The sequence below is a fragment of the Nerophis lumbriciformis genome, linkage group LG03 (genome assembly GCF_033978685.3).
Source record: "Nerophis lumbriciformis linkage group LG03, RoL_Nlum_v2.1, whole genome shotgun sequence".
In the NCBI taxonomy this organism is placed as follows: Eukaryota; Metazoa; Chordata; class Actinopteri; order Syngnathiformes; family Syngnathidae; genus Nerophis; species Nerophis lumbriciformis.
Genome location: NC_084550.2, coordinates 21,972,560 through 21,992,497, shown reverse-complemented (window position 1 = coordinate 21,992,497; position 19,938 = coordinate 21,972,560). Strand labels below are relative to the sequence as shown.

Here is a 19,938-nt window from a genome sequence, read left to right as displayed (position 1 = left end):
GTGATAAAAGTCAGAATTTTATATGACAAATGTCACCATTTTGCATTAAAAAGTAATAATGTTACACAAAAAAGTAATAATTTTAAGAGAAAATATTGCAATATTAGAGAAACAGAAAGAATATGAGAAATTGTTGCCAATCTTATAAGAAAAAAGTCCACACATTGTGAGAAAAACATTTATTTTATTTGTTTTTTTCATTTTGGCCAAAGGGGGTGCATTTCAATTTCTTACACACACTGTCATTACATATGTTGGCCAGAGGGGGAGCACTTGAAATTTTTTACACACACTTGTTATTTCATATGTTGACCAGCACTTTTAAAACCGACACACAGTCAATTTGGGAAAAACCCTCCTTTTTGGGACCACCCTCATTTTGATAGATTTCACCACCAGGGAGTGCAAATGAGACATTCTCTATTAGATACAATGGTTTTCCGTATTTGGGTCCTAACTTGTTCACCTGGACAGTACTTTTCCTTGTTGATGTCTCAAGAAGGGTAAAAATACAAGAACACACACGCATACACACATATTTATTGTGCATTTTTGTTTGTTTGTTTGTTTACATTTAGATTGCATAGTCTTATAGTCACTGTCCTCTTACATTATTTTACCGCCACTACCTATTTTCGGTTGTGAGATTTGTTGACGTTCCCTCTATTTCAGCGTTGCCAGACGTGCCTGTGCCGCCTTACCGCCACATGGAGGCGCTGTTCTACTAGTGACAGTTTTGTTTAATGTACTCTTAGTTTTTTTAAGGTAAACATCAGTATAAGCTACACTATACACGGTCTGTGATAATGATTTTACTGTAACAGATCAACATTAAATCGGGAATGTACTTTGATTTCCTAAATTATAAACATTTTAGGGGTTCTGTTACGATAATGTGTCATTTCCCATTTGGCAACGTACATCCCTGCGCAGGCGCACTCGTTTTGCTGCATTAAGTCCTCGGTCCTCTGAAGACTTCTCATTCGGATCGAACTCAGGTTTGTCGTACGTGAGTTTCATGTTGAATGTTGTTTTTTTAATATTGTCTTTTCTTATAAGTATTACTCGCGCGAGTTTGCATCCATTAAGGTCTTTGTCAACTTTACCAGTACATTGCAATGAATTGTGGGTAACAAAACTTGCTGAGTAACGTCACTTTGAAAAATAACATGCTTTTCATTCTCGTTTGAAAATAATAAAAACGAACAAACAGTTCGACTTTAGGTTGAGAGTCAGAAGGTGGTCAAAGTCCATTTCACAATGGTGGGTAGCAGTTAGCATTAGCATACATTCTTTTTACAAAACTTTATTGAACAACCACGTGATACAAAACAAACACCATGTGTAGAGAGCAGGGCTGATTTAAAAACGCACGAATCAATTGTTTATGTGATCTACTATTGTTTTTTTTTAATGTTAGTTATTTTTTAAATATTTTTTTTTTTACAAATGTACTTAAAGCAAATATCTAATTTTTGTGTTGCAAAAAAAACTAGGCCACCACTTGGGTATGAGATTTCAAGTCCATCCATCCATCCATTTCTACCGCTTATTCCCATTGGGGTCGCGGGGGGCGCTGGAGCCTATCTCAGCTACAATCGGGCGGAGTCATTCATGCATAATAATTGTGTTGCAGTTGTATATTTGTGTGTGTGTGTGTGTGTGTGTGTTCTTGTATTTCTACCCTTCTTGAGACATCCACAAAGAAAAGTACTGTCCATATGAGGACCGGTGAACAAGTTGGACATAAATTATGGTCCCAATACGGAAAACCATTGCATCTAATAGAGAACCAAATACTAGAGTCCGTGAACATTGCTCTAAAGTCAGGATATTTTCGTTGATTTAATGTGCTTACAAAAGTAAAAATTGACAGGTGCAAAGGCAGCAATATATGATAAAACAAGATGGCAGCTAAAGAAGGACTTCCCTATTCATCCCTGAAAAAACCCGTCGGGTGAACAGCTGATTTTACGACTTCCTGTGCAGACGTAAGACAACCCACGTCCCATATGTGGCCATTAACAGTTAGCTTCTAAAGCTGAGTTGCCCAACGTGCAGCACAGGGGCCATCTGTGGTCCGTGACTCGTTTGTCATCGGCCTTAAGCACATAACCTACTCAGTGGCCTAGTGGTTAGAGTGTCCGCCCTGAGATCGGTAGGTTGTGAGTTCAAACCCCGGCCGAGTCATACCAAAGACTATAAAAAAAATGGGACCCATTACCTCCCTGCTTGGCACTCAGCATCAAGGGTTGGAATTGGGGGTTAAATCACCAAAATGATTCCCGGGCGCGGCCACCGCTGCTGCCCACTGCTCCCCTCACCTCCCAGGGGGTGATCAAGGGTGATGGGTCAAATGCAGAGAATAATCTCGCCACACCTAGTGTGTGTGTGACAATCATTGGTACTTTAACTTTAACTTTATTACAAAAAAACAAAAAATAGAGATCTCATTTGCACGCCCTGGTGGTGAAATCTGTCAAAATTAGGGTGGTCCCAAAAATGAGGGATTTTTCAAATTGACTGTGTGTCGGTTTTAAAAGTGCTCCCCCTCTGGTCAACATATGAAATAACAAGTGTGTGTAAAAATTTGAAGTGCTCCCCCTCTGGTCAACATATGAAATAACAAGTGCGTGTAAGAAAGTAAAATGTGCCCCCTTTGGCCAAAATTAATAACACAAATAAAATTAAATATGTATATCGAGAGATACTGTAATAACTTGAAGTAAATAATCAATCAATCAATGTTTATTTATATAACCCTAAATCACAAGTGTCTCAAAGGGCTGCACAAGCCACAATGACATCCACGGTTCAGCGCCCACATAAGTGCAAGGGAAAACTCCCAACCCAGTGGGACGTCGATGAGAATGACTATGAGAAATGAAGATTTAAAAAAACAATTACAAAGAAAACATTAAAAAAATAAAAAAACAATTATCAATGCCTCAACTTTTTTCTCAAAAAATTGGGAACAATTTCTCATTCTTTCTATTTCTGTAATGTTGCAATATTTTCCCGTAACATTATTACTTTGTAATGCAAAATGGCAACATTTGTCATATAAAATTCTGACTTATATCACAATATTGCCATTTTTTTGTCGTTCTTGTAAAATAGTGAGATTTTTTGAGTAAAGTTATGACTTTTGTCCTAGTTTTTGCTGAGTAAAATTCAGATTATTATTATAATATTGCCAACATTTTAAAGTTTTCTTATAAAATTGTGACTTTTGTACAGTAACATTAAGACTCTTTTCATAAAATTGCCAAAATGTTAAGCTTTTTCTTGTAAAATTGCGACTGTTTGAGTAAAATTCCAACTTTTATCATAATATTTCACACATATTCAGTTTTTCTCGTAAAATTTTGACTTGCGTTGAGTAAAATGACGTTTTTTATTATAATACTGCCAAAATTCTAAATTTTTCTTGTGAAATTGTGACCTTTTTCTTGTGATATTCCAACTATTCTTTTCACAACAAGCATTTTTATATTTGCAAAGTATGTATGTATTAGTAATGTTGTAAGTACAAATCTTTATATGTCTAGAAAGGGTGGTCCTAAAGAGGGAGGCATTTTTCAGAGGTCTCTAGAAGGTAACAAACACAATAATGTGTGTGTGTGTGTGTGTGTGTGTGTGTGTGTGTGTGTGTGTGTGTGTGTGTGTGTGTGTGTGTGTGTGTGTGTGTGTGTGTGTGTGTGTGTGTGTGTGTGTGTGTGTGTGTGTGTGTGAGATTGTTCCACCTGCCTCTGTTTGGTGATTATAGGACACTCACCTGTTGACAACCACCATCCGAGGGCTTTATACTCCAGCGCCGCATCTCAAACAGTGCAAAACAAACACCATGTGTAGAGAGCAGGGCTGATTTAAAAACGGACAAATCAATTGTTTATGTGATCTATTATTGTTTTTTTTTAATGTTAGTTATTTTTAAAACATTTTTTTTTTTACAAATGTACTTTAAGGGGAACATTATCACAATTTCAGAATGGTTAAAACCATTAAAAATCAGTTCCCAGTGGCTTATTATATTTTTCGAAGTTTTTTTCAAAATTTTACCCATCACGCAATATCCCTAAAAAAAAGCTTCAAAGTGCCTGATTTTAACCATCGTTATATACACCCGGCCATTTTCCTGTGACGTCACATAGTGAAGCCAACACAAACAAACATGGCGGAAAGAACAGCAAGCTATAGCGACATTAGCTCGGATTCAAACTCGGATTTCAGCGGTTTAAGCGATTCAACAGATTACGGATGTATTGAAACGGATGGTTGTAGTGTGGAGGCAGATAGCGAAAACGAAATTGAAGAAGAAACTGAAGCTATTGAGCCATATCGGTTTGAACCGTATGCAAGCGAAACCGACGAAAACGACACGACAGCCAGCGACACGGGAGAAAGCGAGGACGAATTCGGCGATCGCCTTCTAACCAACGATTGATATGTGTTTGTTTGGCATTAAAGGAAACTAACAACTATGAACTAGGTTTACAGCATATGAAATACATTTGGCAACAACATGCACTTTGAGAGTGCAGACAGCCCAATTTTCATCAATTAATATATTCTGTAGACATACCCTTATCCGCGCTCTTTTCCTGAAAGCTGATCTGTCCAGTTTTGGAGTTGATGTCAGCAGGCCAGGGAAGCTAGGGCCGATGTGAACCAAGACATCCAGGGGGTTTAGCTCGCTCGTCTGCGGGAACAAACTGCCGCCATTGCTTGCTGTGCTACCGAGGTCCTTTGTCTCTGAATTGCTCACACACTCCGGCAGATTCAGTGGGGGTCTGGCGGCAGATTTCTTTGACTTTATCGTTGGAAATGCATCTGCTTTGAGTGTCGCAGGATATCCACACATTCTTGCCATCTCTGTCGTAGCATAGCTTTCGTCGGTAAAGTGTGCGGAACAAACGTCCAATTTCTTGCCACTTTCGCATCTTTGGGCCACTGGTGCAACTTGAATCCGTCCCCGTTCGTGTTGTTACACCCTCCGACAACACACCGACGAGGCATGATGTCTCCAAGGTACGGAAAACAGTCGAAAAAACGGAAAAAAACAGAGCTGATTTGACTCGATGTTTGAGAAAATGGCGGATTGCTTCCCGATGTGACGTCACGTCGCTCCAAGAGCGAATATTAGAAAGGCGTTTAATTCGCCGAAATTCACCCATTTAGAGTTCGGAAATCGGTTAAAAAAATATGGTCTTTTTTCTGCAACATCAAGGTATATATTGACGCTTACATAGGTCTGGTGATAATGTTCCCCTTTAAAGCAAATATCAAATTTTTGTGTTGCAAAAAAAACTAGGCCACCACTTGGGTATGAGATTTCAAGTCATTCATGCATAATAATTGTGTTGTGTATATTTGTCTGTGTGTGTGTCCTCCAGTACTGCCAGCATGGACGAGGAGCCTCTTTCAGCCTTGTGTACCCCTGCTCTGATGATCGATGTGGAGAAAGTAAAGAAAAATGCCCAATCTATGAGGGAACGGTGTGAGAAGCTGGGAGTTCAGCTTCGCCCACACATGAAGACCCACAAAACCCTGTATGAACACACACACACACACACACACATTTGGTATTTTCGGCCATGATGCTGACTTCTTTGTGTGTTTCCCTTCGTTCACAGTGAGTGTGCTGACATAATGACAGGAGGGTCACGGCGGTGCATTGTGGTTTCCACTCTGGCAGAGGCCGGTTTCTATGCCGACCATGGATTTGATGACATCCTCTACGCGTATTCCCTTCCTTTCGATAAGGTTCCCCCTGTCCACTCTATCCACCACATTGTACACACAATTACAAAATATTAGGGGTGTAACGGTACGTGTATTTGTATTGAACCGTTTCGGTACGGGGGTTCCGGTTCGGTTCGGAGGTGTACCGAACGAGTTTCCACACGGACATATTAAGTAGCGTAACGCACGTTGTGTAAACAATGCACACCGAGGCACAACACACGGCATGTTGTGTTGTTCCTCTTGTCTATCCTCTTTTCACCGGACATGTCCTCTTTTGCGGCGCTGTCACGGCGGAGTTTCTTAAATGCCTCGAATGTCCGGCATTTTGAGTTAGGGTTGCGTGTATTTTCAATGTACGTTCAGGGTTAAGAAGGGGTTAAAAACAAAACAAATTGTGCACGTAGCAGCATTGGTGAGGGAGGGGCAGAGACAGAGAGAGAGAGAGAGTTATGATAAACGCGCATGCGTCGCCAGGCTCTGCTTTTTATCCATAGATTTATCAGGTTTAATTTTTTACTATCTATAGCAGGGGTGTCAAAAGTGTGCCCCGGAGGCCATTTGCGGCCCACAGCTAATGTTTTAAAAGGCCCACGGCACATTCTAAAAATACTATTAAAATAAACAAAAACATAAAAAAGTGAAATAAAAAAGCTTAAAGGTTAAATGTAATTTAGAAAAAGTTGCAATGTTGACTAATAAAACAAAGCTGTTTTTTTTTTTCTTTCAAACTGTCATTGCTCAAAACATAATATTGAATCAAAATCAATGTTATTATGAATTATTGACCTATCCAAGGTTCCCATTACTTCACATCAAATATTCCACTAAGAAAAATATTTTTGGTAGAAGATTTAGCAAATTTGGTAAATAAATAACCCAAAAATTTATATTTTGTTGTTTACTTACTGTCCCGAAAATGAACCGAACCGTGATCTCTAAACCGAGGTACGTACCGAACTGAAAATTTTGTGTATCGTTACACCCCTAGTATATATATATATCAGTGACGTGCGGTGAGGTTGATGGCTGGTGAGGCACTGACTTCATCACAGTCAGATTTACAAACATATGAACCCTAAAGAGTATCTTAAATACCATTTGATTGGCAGCAGTTAACGGGTTATGTTTAAAAGCTCATACCAGCATTCTTCCCTGCTTGGCACTCAGCATCAAGGGTTGGAATTGGGGGTTAAATCACCAAAAATGATTCCCAGGCGCGGCGCCGCTGCTGCCCACTGCTCTCCTCACCTCCCAGGGGGTGATCAAGGGGATGGGTCAAATGCAGAGGACAAATTTCATTACACCTAGTGTGTGTGTGACAATCATTGGTACTTTAACTTAACTTTAACTTTACACATACAAACTGTAGCACACAAAAAAGCACATTTAATAAAAAAAACGTTATTATGGTGTTACCTTTACTTAGAAATTAAGTCCATGCGCCGCAACTAAAGCCCTCACTTAAACTTTCCACGTGCAAGATTGAATCTATTTAAAAAAGTGTAACCGAGGGTTTATAAATGTCGCCTATACTGTATGAAACTACAAAATAACAAACACGGAGGCTCCAGTTTACACGAGGACCACTTTATTTATCTTCTTTCAAAAACCTCCGCAACGTGACATCACTTCCGCTCTTAGCGCCTTCAAAATAAGAGCTCAAGGCATATATTGTATAACAGCGCATAACAGGAACTTAACATCACAAAGAGGAAAGCCCATGAAAATAGGTTACAAAAGTTATTTAATAAGAAGCCAAAAAGTGCAAAAACAATAATGTTCGTGTTGGAGGAGTTGTGAATTAGGTACACCTGCAGTTTGCAGGTGTATCTAATGTTGTGTCCCTGCAGTCATTCACAACTCCTCCAACACCAACATTATTGTTTTTGCACTTTTTGGCTTCTTATGAAATAATTTTTTTAAATAGATTCAATCTTGCACGTGGAAAGTTTAAGTGTGGGCTTTAGTTGATATAACAATTCTACGGCGGGGGTGCAGGAGGCGAGCCTCAGCCAGTGCGTCTTTTGCAGCCGTTTTATGATCGCTCAGCACAAGAAATACTTTACACACATACAGTTGTTGACAAAATACACTGTACATTATATACCTCAGCTAACTAAACTATGGAAATGTATAATATAATTCTTATAGCAATACAGTCTCACTGCACAGCAGGCCAGCAGTTAGCCGAGTCATTGCGCAATCCATGTTGCGGCACTGAGTGACGTGCCTCAACTGGCTGCTGTTCACCGCACCGTCTCTTCTCAGTATTTGAACGGCAAATGTGAAAATTCAGCGATTTTGAATAAAAATAATCTAAAACTGGTGAAGTTAAATGGAAAATAACTTTATAGTATAATCACTGAATACATATAACAATTTAATTTTTTTTTTTCTTTTTACATTTTTTTTCTTTCCATGATGGCAGGTGAGGCCCCGCCTCAACTGCCTCTAGTGACTGCACGTCACTGATATATATATACATACATACACAAATATATATTTGTGTATATATATAGATATATATATATATATCTATATATATACACATACAATTATTTATATATATATATATATATATATATATATATATATATATATATATATATATATATATATATATATATATATATATATATATATACATACACACACACAACCCACAAATAGATAGCCTGGCCCGCGGCAAAATTCTTCATAGCCAATGTGGCCCTGAGTCAAAAAGCTTGCAAACCCCTGTTATAGGCTCTCAGATCTAACGGGCACTTTTTAGTAATAACACAGTGGTTCAGACCTTAATAAGTTAAATGGGTTGTCAACATAAGCGGGGTTCCACTTTATTACAGCCCTGCATTCCAGAACATGACTTACAGTATATTTACAGTATCCCTTCGCATGTTGTCTAGGTGGAGCGGTGTGCCATCTTGTCCGAGAGGCTGGAGCTCTTCCAGGTTTTGCTGGACCACCCCGAAGCTCTGGAGCAGCTCAAAAAGCGACCTTTGACAGACGGTCGACTGTGGCGTGTGTGGTTAAAGTTGGACTGTGGCAACGGGAGAGGTGAGTGGGGGGGGGGGCTTTAAATCAGGGGTCTCCAACCCGTCGCCAGAGAGCTCCAGAACTGTGATGCGCTATTATCAAAATCAGCTTTATTGTCTATGTATATTTAATAGAGATGTCGGATAATGGCTTTTTTGCCGATATCCGATATTCCGATAATGTCCAACTCTTAATTACCGATTCTTACACACCCCATTCCGCAACAGGCGCGCCGACCACGCCGCCCTCCACACAATCCAAGTTAGAATGTTTTGTACGCGAGTGAAAATACAATTTGCTTTTCTATAAATAAAGTTGATTTGATTTGATTTGATTCACTCTAAATTGTCAATGACTGGTCCTCAAATTCCTCCTGCAGGGCAGACAGTCTGTTCTCCATTTGTATGCTTTTATTATTTTTATTTTTTTTGCAGCCGGCATCCTCCATTCAGAACCCGACGCGCTCAAACTCGCGCAGGCCATTGCCGGGACGCCCGGCGTAGACCTTACAGGGGTGTACGCTCACTGTGGGAACACCTACAACTGCACGGGAGTGAAGGAAATCCAGGCTGTCGCCAAGGAAACCACCGACCTCACTCTTCAGTTCATGGAAAGGTAAATTCCGTTCATAGATATGCAACTTTCTAACTCGAAGCTCACATTTTTTGGGGGGAAAGTATCATGTTTACTGTATGTGTGTATGACACCGGTTTCGCTACTGGCAGATTGAAGGCTGTCGGCATAAGCTGCAAATCAAGCATCGGCTCCACGCCTTCCTGTAGTCACCCGGTCCGAGACATGGCGCAGCTGAGTGAGGTGCACCCAGGAAACTACGTCTTCTACGGTGCGTGCATGCACTGTTGCTGCGCACCCTAAACCAAAACACATGACATTGTCTCTGCTTGTAGACGTGCAGCAGTCTTTGATTGGCTCGTGCAGTTTGGACGACGTGGCCGTGCGCGTTTTGACCAGAGTCATTGGACATTGTCCCCACAGGAACCAGCTATTGATTGACTGTGGATGGACCGGTTTAAGGTACAGCGTGCATCAAGCGCTCGGTTAAAGCATACAAATGCCTTTGAAAGAAACAATCCTTTATTTCAATGGAAATTTGAATGAAAAGTGTGGTGGAATGTCCGAATCTTAAACAGCAACAAAAGTGAATTTAGTACAAAAGTTTTATTTACCCATAATCAAATGGTACAAGGTTGGATTGAATTGCCATGCAAACAGACAACGTCTCCGGAGATGAATCGAGAATCATGCGACTCATGCATAGACTTGGTCTACTTGGTGTCATGTCTGTGTGATCATGTTTTTGTTTTGGTCATGTTCGGTTTTGTTTTTGGACTTTTTGTGCACTTTTGTTTTGTCACCATAGCAACCATTAGTTTTCACCTGTCACGTCACGCACCTGTTTCACGTTTTGAGTCACGCACCTGTTTTCGTTAATCATGTCTGTAGTATTTAAGTTCATTTTTTTCAGTTTGTCTTTCTGGTGACATCCCACAATTATGCTCGGCACATTTCTGACACTTGATTTCATGTCCATCGATCATGCTGCTCCTTTTAGTCCATGCCAAGTAAGTTTTGTTTATTAATGCTATAGTCTTTTGGTTTCATAGTTTGTTCTCCGCCACTTTGCGCGCTTTTCGTTTGTACTTTATTTTGATATATTAAATAAATTTAAGTTGGCTCGCCCGAGCCAACTTTCCGTTGCATTCCGGAAAAGCAAACACCCAGGACCAAGTCATGACACTTGGTTATTTATGTGTTTCCCTCGTGTGTCAAGGTCCGGTTGTTTTGGACCTGTTTGGTCTGCAACATCCTTGAATCCTTTAGCCATAATAAACAATCAAAACATTTTGTACAATGGTCAGGCCGACCATACGTTCAACTCTAACCCACATATGCTCTTCCAATGGTAGAGAATAGAAAAAAGAGAAACGTTACTGTCGTGTCCTCCTTAACGCTTTTCGACCTCACTCTCTTTCCGGACTTTGACAGACACAAAATATGGTACAAAGGTCAGAAATTCCACCACAAAAGTTTAAACAATTAAATACAGATGACAATTTATTATGTTAATTTTCAGGGGTCGCTCCACAGACAATTCCTTTTAATAATGTACTTAATGTGTAATTTAGTTTTGTATTTGTATAGTCCAGTGATTCTTAAACTGTGGTAAAAAGAGTCACTTGATTAAAGTAGGGTGTTTAATTTTCCCATATTCAAACACAATGTTACTGTTCTAACTGTGTGTAATGTTACAGGGGGAAAAAATATAAAATATTGTAAATACCAGACTACACTTTGAACCCTGAGGCTTTTAAGAGGGAGCGGCTAATTTATGGATTTTTCTTCGCTGACACCCATAATAAAAATATTGAAAAATATTTTTAAAAAAGTTTTTTTTTATTGTTTGTGCTATTGTTGAAATTGAAGTTGAAGTACCAATGATTGTCACACACACACTAGGTGTGGCGAAATTATTCTCTGCATTTGACCCATCAACCTTGATCACCCCCTGGGAGGTGAGGGGAGCAGTGGGCAGCAGCGGTAGCCGCGCCCGGGAATCATTTTTGGTGATTTAACCCCCAATTCCAACCCTTGATGCTGAGTGCCAAGCAGGGAGGTAATGGGTCCCATTTTTATAGTCTTTGGTATGACTCGGCCGGGGTTTGAACTCACGACTTACCGATCTCAGTGCGCACAGTCTAATCACTAGGCCACATGGTGCCATCTTTTGGACGAATTCGCTCACTGCAGGTGCTGCAGTGTCCTTCCATTTAGTGCTTTCAACAACTGGAAGTATTTTCATTCATCGCTCTAAGCAACGTTTGTAAGTTTTACAATATAACTATGTAATATAAAAGGGGCGGTGTAGCTCTGTTGGTAGAGTGGCCGTGCCAACAATTATATCTATATATTGTAGCGTCCCGGAAGAGTTAGTGCTGCAAGGGGTTCTGGGTATTTGTTCTGTTGTGTTTATGTTGTGTTACGGTGCGGATGTTCTCCCGAAATGTGTTTGTCATTCTTGTTTGGTGTGGGTTCACAGTGTGGCGCATATTTGTAACAGTGTTAAAGTTGTTTATACGGCCACCCTCAGTGTGACCTGTATGGCTGTTGACCAAGTATGAATTGCATTCACTTGTGTGTGTGAAAAGCCGTAGATATTATGTGATTGGGCCGGCACGCAAATGCAGTGCCTTTAAGGCACGCCCCCAATATTGTTGTCTGGGTGGAAAAAGGGAGAAATTCGGGAGAACGGTTGCCCCGGGAGATTTTCGGGAGGGGCACTGAAATTCGGGAGTCTCATGGTAAAATCGGGAGGGTTGGCAAGTATGACTGGGAGACGCAACTGCTCTGTACTTCTCCCTACGTCCGTGTACCGCTCCGTACAGCGGCGTTTTAAAAAGTCATACATTTTATTTTTTGAAACCGATACCGATAATTTCCAATATTACATTTTAAAGCATTTATCGGCTGATTATATCGGCAGTCCGATTATTATCGGACATCTCTAATTACAGTTTGTGTGGAGCGGCAGACGGCGTCCACAAATTACATGATAATCAACAACAAAAATAGGAGCGCAAGACAAGTACTAAAACACTACCCACAGGAAAACACCAAAAAACCCAAAATAAGTCACGGCGTGATGTGACAGGTCATGACCGTACACCTACTTTGACCCGTCTCCGCTCGGGATGGTTTCCTGCTGGCCCCACTATGGACTGGACTCTCACTATTGTGTTAGATCCACTATGGACTGGACTCTCACTATTATGTTAGATCCACTATGGACTGGACTCTCACTATTATGTTAGATCCACTATGGACTGGACTCTCACTATTATGTTAGATCCACTATGGACTGGACTCTCACACTATTATGTTAAATCCACTATGGACTGGAATCTCACTATTGTGTTAGATCCACTATGGACTGGACTCTCACTATTATGTTAGATCCACTATGGACTGGACTCTCACTATTGTGTTAGATCCACTATGCACTGGACTCTCACTATTATGTTAGATCCACTATGGACTGGACTCTCACTATTATGTTAGATCCACTATGGACTGGACTCTCACACTATTATGTTAGATCCACTATGGACTGGATTCTCACTCTTGTGTTAGATCCACTATGGACTGGACTCTCACTATTATGTTAGATCCACTATGGACTGGACTCTCACTATTGTGTTAGATCCACTATGGACTGGACTCTCACACTATTATGTTAGATCCACTATGGACTGGACTCTCACTATTGTGTTAGATCCACTATGGACTGGACTCTCACTATTGTGTTAGATCCACTATGGACTGGACTTTCACAATATTATGTCAGACCCACTCGACATCTATTGCTTTCGGTCTCCCCTAGAGGGGGGGGGGTTTCCCACATATGCGGTCCTCTCCAAGGTTTCTCATAGTCATTCACACCGACGTCCCACTGGGGTGAGTTTTCCTTGCCCTTATGTGGGCTCTGTACCGAGGATGTCGTTGTGGCTTGTGCAGCCCTTTGAGACACTTGTGATTTAGGGCTATATAAATAAACATTTTCTGCTGGTGGTGTGCCTCAAGATTTTTTCAATGAAAAAAAATGTGCCATGGCTCAGAAAAGGTTGAAAAACACTGCCCTAAAGTATGAGCCCTCCTTTAAGGCAACACTTGCCTTGACAATTGTTGCATCTGCATAGTATTCCCTCTCAGGGAATTAAAGTCACTGGTCAATCCCAAGTTCTTTCAGATGACATACTGTATATGCAGAGTAAGAAGGACCATCAAGACAGAATAGGAATATTATCAAGTTTTACTAAAGCTTCAGGAGACCAGCCCACCCCAATACATTCATATTGGCTTCTCGAATTGGTCTAACCTTCAAATGTGTCATGTCTGTGTGACCATGTTTTGTATTAGTCATGTTTTGTTTTGTTTAGTTATTGGACTCTTTAGTTTCTGGCTTTTCACTCCCTTGTCTTGTTTCCATGGTTACCCATTATTTTCACCTGTTTCACGTTTGGACTCATTGTGCACTCTTGTTTGTCACCATAGCAACCCATTAGTTTTCACCTGTCAAGTCACGCACCTGTTTCACGTTTTGAGTCACGCACCTGTTTTCGTTAATCATCTCTGTAGTATTTAAGTTAATTGTTTTCAGTTTGTCTTTCTGGCGACATCCCGCATTTATGCTCTTCATACCCCTGACACACTCTCCACACACCCTTATGACCCTTGCTGCGCTTTTTCATGCCGTTTTTTTCATCCAAGTAAGTTTTCTTTATTCATGCCATAGTTTGCAAGTTTTGTTTAATTGTTCATAGTTTCTGCCAATGTGCAAGTTCTGTGTTTATAGTCTAGTTTTGTACCTCCGCCATTGTGCGCGCTTTTCGTTTGTTCCTTTTTGTAGTTATAGTGTTTAAATAAATCATGTACTCCCCTTCACGCCACGTACTGTCCAAATCTTTTGCACCTCGGGAGAACAAACCACGCCACAGTCCCAGTCCTGACAAAACGGAAGAGACAACTCCTTGCATACCTTGAAAGCCCCCTCCTGTCCAGAAAGGAATACAGCCTCATTGTTCTACTACAGATAAGATATAAGGGAGTACTCAAACTCCTACAGTGCAAGCCTTCAAGGTAACACAAACAGTTTTCTTGCGGACATAAAAATGAAAAAATAGAAAGAGTACAAATGGAAAAACACTAGCTGATTTAAACATGACTATGAATAAAGAAAGAACTCTTAAAACATATATGCATTCTCCACACCTTAAAAAGTTAAAATTTGAGGCTGTCATAACGTGGACTATGGGATGGTTTGTTTTACCGGAATGCAAAGGAAATGGAGCGGACGTGGCGTGACGGTAAATACATAATTTATTTTAAAGGGGAACATTATCACCAGACCTATGTAAGCGTCAATATATACCTTGATGTTGCAGAAAAAAGACCTTTTTTTTTTTAACCGATTTCCGAACTCTAAATGGGTGAATTTTGGCGAATTAAACGCCTTTCTATTTTTCGCTCTCGGAGCGATGACGTCACAACGTGACGTCACATCAAGAAGCAATCCGCCATTTTCTCAAACACCGAGTCAAATCAGCTCTGTTATTTTCCGTTTTTTCGACTGTTTTCCGTACCTTGGAGACATCATGCCTCGTCGGTGTGTTGTCGGAGGGTGTAACAACACGAACAGGGACGGATTCAAGTTGCACCAGTGGCCCAAAGATGCGAAAGTGGCAAGAAATTGGACGTTTGTTCCGCACATTTTACCGACGAAAGCTATGCTACGACAGAGATGGCAAGAATGTGTGGATATCCTGCGACACTCAAAGCAGATGCATTTCCAACGATAAAGTCAAAGAAATCTGCCGCCAGACCCCCATTGAATCTGCAGGAGTGTGTGAGCAATTCAGGGACAAAGGACCTCGGTAGCACGGCAAGCAATGGCGGCAGTTTGTTCCCGCAGACGAGCGAGCTAAACCCCCTGGATGTCTTGGCTCACACCGTCCCTTATGCCACCGAAGCTGATCAAGATAAGAATATCGACCCTAGCTTCCCTGGCCTGCTGACATCAACTCCAAAACTGGACAGATCAGCTTTCAGGAAAAGAGCGCAGATGAGGGTATGTCTACAGAATATATTAATTGATGAAAACTGGGCTGTCTGCACTCTCAAAGTGCATGTTGTTGCCAAATGTATTTCATATGCTATAAACCTAGTTCATAGTTGTTAGTTTCCTTTAATGCCAAACAAACACATACCAATCGTTGGTTAGAAGGCGATCGCCGAATTCGTCCTCGCTTTCTCCCGTGTCGCTGGCTGTCGTGTCGTTTTCGTCGGTTTCGATTGCATACGGTTCAAACCGATATGGCTCAATAGCTTCAGTTTCTTCTTCAATTTCGTTTTCGCTACCTGCCTCCACACTACAACCATCCGTTTCAATACATGCGTAATCTGTTGAATCGCTTAAGCCGCTGAAATCCGAGTCAGAATCCGAGCTAATGTCGCTATAGCTTGCTGTTCTATGCGCCATGTTTGTTTGTGTTGGCATCACTGTGTGACGTCACAGGAAAATGGACGGGTGTATATAACGATGGTTTAAATCAGGCACCTTGAAGCTTTTTTTAGGGATATTGCGTGATGGGTAAAATTTTGAAAAAAACTTCGAAAAATATAATAAGCCACTGGGAACTGATTTTTAATGGTTTTAACCCTTCTGAAATTGTGATAATGTTCCCCTTTAAAGAACAAACAAAAGGCGCGCTCAAGGCGGAGATCAAACTTAGCTATGAAAACAAAAACTAGCGCAAAGGCAAAAACTATGGACATGAAATAAATAACACTTAACTGTGACCAGAACGAACAGCATGAACTATGATCAACATGAGGTAGCGTGGGTAGTAGACGTAACAGAGGTATCAGAGTTAATGTCGCCAGGCTGACTTCCTGGCAACTATCGGCTTAAATAGTCGTGAACATGATTAGCAACAGGTGCGTGAGTGCAAACGTGAAACAGGTGGAACTAATGGTTTGCTATGGTGACCAACCAGGAACTAAAAAGAGTCCAAAAACCAAACAGGACATAACTTAAACAAAACATGATCACAGACATGACAGAGGCCTGCGTCTTGATGCTTTTAAAGTGGAAATAACTATTTCTCTGTTGTTGTTCATCAGTTTGGATGGTCCTGGCAAACTTCCGACCGGATATGCCGTGATTGAAGGGCATCCCGACCTCAAGTACTGCACTCCAACATAGTGTCTATTTGAGTCTGCATTGAAAATAGGAGCAAAGCTGACGTGAGACGTTTTCCATGCAGGCTTCTGTCTATGACCCAGGAGCACGGAAGAGTGGAGTCCATCGTGGGGAAGCTGGATTACAGCAAGCACCCTCTGGGCTCTCTGCTCACGCTGGTCCCGTACCATGTAAGTGGCGCCGTGTGTGTTTCTTGATGCGGTCCTCTTGTCTCACCCTCGGTGTCCGTGTGTTGCAGGCGTGTGCTACGGCGGCGATGCATCCTGTCTATCACGTACACAGTCAGGGCATTCTTCTGGGCAAGTGGACGCCGACGCGCGGCTGGTGAATATACAGTGTGTGCTCATGCCGTGAATAAACGCTACATTAATTAAATAATGATGGATGACTGTGTATGTCTTCCGCCATTGCACTTACAGTGGAACCTCGATTTACAAACCCCTCTATTTGCCAACTTTACAATCTTTTAAGATCACGCCTCTGTGTGCAAACGCTTTGTTCATTCATTCATTTTGTGTCTCGCTGGCAGCCGTTTTGTGCTCGCTCGTATTGAAGAGATTGGGGAAGCAAGTTTTTAATTGTGATGAGAATGGACTTTTCTTTGGAAAAGATGCCAAAGCGGACTTATTTTACCGCGGAGAAGACTATCTCCCTCTTCCAAGAGCACACACACACACACACACACACACGTCACTAGAGATGTCCGATAATATCGGACTGCCGATGTTATCGGCCGATAAATGCTTTAAAATGTATGTGGAGGTCTTGCTCCTCCGGGTTCTTTGGACCACCAACCACGGACATGACAGCTGCGTTCAGGGTTTTGAACAGTGTTTTATTTTTCGATAAATTGTCCTTTTTGTCCATTTCAGCCATGTCAAATTTTTCTCTCGCTCTCGCTCACGCTCGTTCTCATTCTCCACCATCAACCACCCCCTCTGCTTCCCGACTGCTGCCTTTTAACAGAGCGACAGGTGATCAGACAAACACTCTCAGACGTGTCGTACACGCACCTGCCGCTGATCTCGAAGCCGGTCCTGGCACACCCCGCTTCGCTGCAGGTCCGCAGGCCACGCCCCCCCCACAATGTAATATTGGAAATTATCGGTTTCAAAAAGTAAAATTTATGACTTTTTAAAACGCCACTGTACGGAGTGGTACACGGACGTAGGGAGAAGTACAGAGCAGTTGCGTCTCCCAGTCATACTTGCCAACCCTCCCGATTTTCCCGGGAGACTCCCGAATTTCAGTGCCCCTCCTGAAAATCTCCCGGGGCAACCATTCTCCCGAATTTCTCCCGATTTCCACCCAGTCAACAATATTGGGTGCCGGCCCATTCATATAATATCTACGGCTTTTCACACACACAAGTGAATGCAAGGCATACTTGGTCAACAGCCATACAGGTCACACTGAGGGTGGCCGTATAAACAACTTTAACACTGTTACAAACATGCGCCACACTGTGAACCCACACCAAACAAGAATGACAAACACATTTCAGGAGAACATCCGCACCGTAACACAACATAAACACAACAGAACAAATACCCAGAACCCCTTGCAGCACTAACTCTTCTGGGACGATACAATATACACCCACCGCTACCCCTAACCCCGCCCACCTCAACCTCCTCATGCTCTCTCAGGGAGAGCATGTCCCAAATTCCAAGCTGCTGTTTTGAGGCATGTTAAAAAAAAAATGCACTTTTGTGACTTCAATAATAAATATGGCAGTGCCATGTTGGCATTTTTTTTTCCATAACTTGAGTTGATTTATTTTGGAAAACCTTGTTACATTGTTTAATGCATCCAGCGGGGTATCACAACAAAATTAGGCATAATAATGTGTTAATTCCATGACTGTATATATCGGTATCGGTTGATATCGGAATCGGTAATTAAGAGTTGGACAATATCGGATATCGGCAGAAAAAGCCATTATCGGACATCTCTAGTTATGGGTTATACTTATATAGCGCTTTTCTACCTTCAAGGTACTCAAAGCGCTTTGACACTATTTCCACGTTCACCCATTCACACACACATTCACACAAACATTCACATACTGATGGCGGGCGCTGCCATGCAAGGCGCTAACCACGACCCATCAGGAGCAAGGGTGAAGTGTCTTGCTCTAGGTTGGTAGAAGCTGGGGATCGAACCAGGAACCCTCAGGTTGCTGGTACGACCATACTGATGTACTGTAAGTAGATTTTTACTTTTTTAAATGTTTATTATTGCAGCAATATTTTTTTAAAGGTAAGGATTTTTGCGATTTCTGATCGTTTGTTAGGGCACTAAAGGGACTTACCGGTATGTGTGTGTGTGTGTGCGCGCTTAGGCAGAGCAGAGCGTACAGCACAGTTGAGCTTGTCCTTGTTGTTTTAGCTTGTCAATAAAGAGATAGTTGATCCATCACCTCATTTTTATGTTTTTTTGCTGTACAGCACTGTATAGCACTTTATATTGTGTACAAACCTTCACTAAAATAGAGACTTTTTTCAAGCCCGGAACCGATAATTTGTGTTTACATTGTTTCTTACGGAGAATTTTGTTTCACTTTACAAACTTTCTTGTGTACGAACCCTGTTCAAGAATCAATTAAGTTCCTAAATTGAGGTTCCACTGTATTAGCAGACACCTTAATTTAATAATGATTTTGTTGTCCTTGATTGCTTTTAAATCTAAACTGAGAGCATTTGAAGGAGCCTCAGTTATCTGTAACTGTTTGACTTGATGTCCATCCTGTAATGTGAATGTCATTTTAATGTGTAACTCTGCTGCCTCTTGGCCAGGACTCAATGGGTTAAATACAGGTTAAATAAATAAAAAAATCATGTATGTACTAGCAAAGCAATTCATAATGCATCAAATAAAATACACATATGTACATGTTAAATAATGCAATTTTAAATATTAAATGTCAATGTTTTTATTTCTGTATTGCAGTACTAATACATATCTCAGTATTTGTTCATGATTTAATAGTATCAATTATGGACATTATTTTCTACATCCTCACATTTCAGCAACTGTTTGTACATTTTCTCAGGGGACAATTCTACAGAAATGAAACATGGCTATACACTATATTGCCAAAAGTATTTGGCCACCCATCCAAACGATGAGAATCAGGTGCCCTAATCACTTGGCCCGGTGTATAAAATCAAGCACTTAGGCATGGAGACTGTTTCTACAAACATTTGTGAAAGAATGGGCCGCTTTTAGTGATATCCAGCGTGGAACTGTCATAGGATGCAACAAATCCAGTCGAGAAATGTCCTCGCTCCTAAATATTCCAAAGTCAACAGGCCCAGAGCATAATACCTACACCACCATGCTTGACGGTAGGAATGGTGTTCCTGGGATTAAAG

The 19,938-nt window shown here is 41.2% G+C and overlaps 1 protein-coding gene across 3 annotated transcripts; it reads left to right on the top strand.

Moving 5' to 3' along the window:
• The first annotated feature begins 906 nt into the window (after positions 1-906).
• On the top strand, positions 907-19,869 carry LOC133581155 (D-serine dehydratase). 3 transcript variants are annotated; one of them, XM_061935297.1, is made up of 10 exons: positions 907-998; positions 5,397-5,552; positions 5,637-5,766; positions 8,655-8,805; positions 9,219-9,399; positions 9,510-9,628; positions 9,693-9,819; positions 16,483-16,545; positions 16,626-16,731; positions 16,800-19,869. In XM_061935297.1, the coding sequence occupies exons 2-10, from the start codon at positions 5,407-5,409 to the stop codon at positions 16,887-16,889; spliced, it is 1,113 nt and encodes a 370-aa protein (XP_061791281.1). In that variant the 5' UTR covers positions 907-998; positions 5,397-5,406; the 3' UTR covers positions 16,890-19,869. The 3 variants fall into 3 exon arrangements, with proteins under 3 accessions (XP_061791281.1, XP_061791282.1, XP_061791283.1); XM_061935298.1 differs by having other exon boundaries at positions 921-1,005; XM_061935299.1 differs by having other exon boundaries at positions 950-1,009.
• Positions 19,870-19,938: the final 69 nt, after the last annotated feature.

Excerpts from the sequence above, each read along its gene's own strand:
- LOC133581155 (XM_061935297.1), top strand. The coding sequence starts at position 5,407 with ATGGACGAGGAGCCTCTTTCAGCCTTGTGTACCCCTGCTCTGATGATC. Across the intron at positions 5,767-8,654 it reads ATTCCCTTCCTTTCGATAAG|GTGGAGCGGTGTGCCATCTT; the intron begins GTTCCCCCTGTC and ends CATGTTGTCTAG. Across the intron at positions 9,820-16,482 it reads TGTGGATGGACCGGTTTAAG|TTTGGATGGTCCTGGCAAAC; the intron begins GTACAGCGTGCA and ends GTTGTTCATCAG.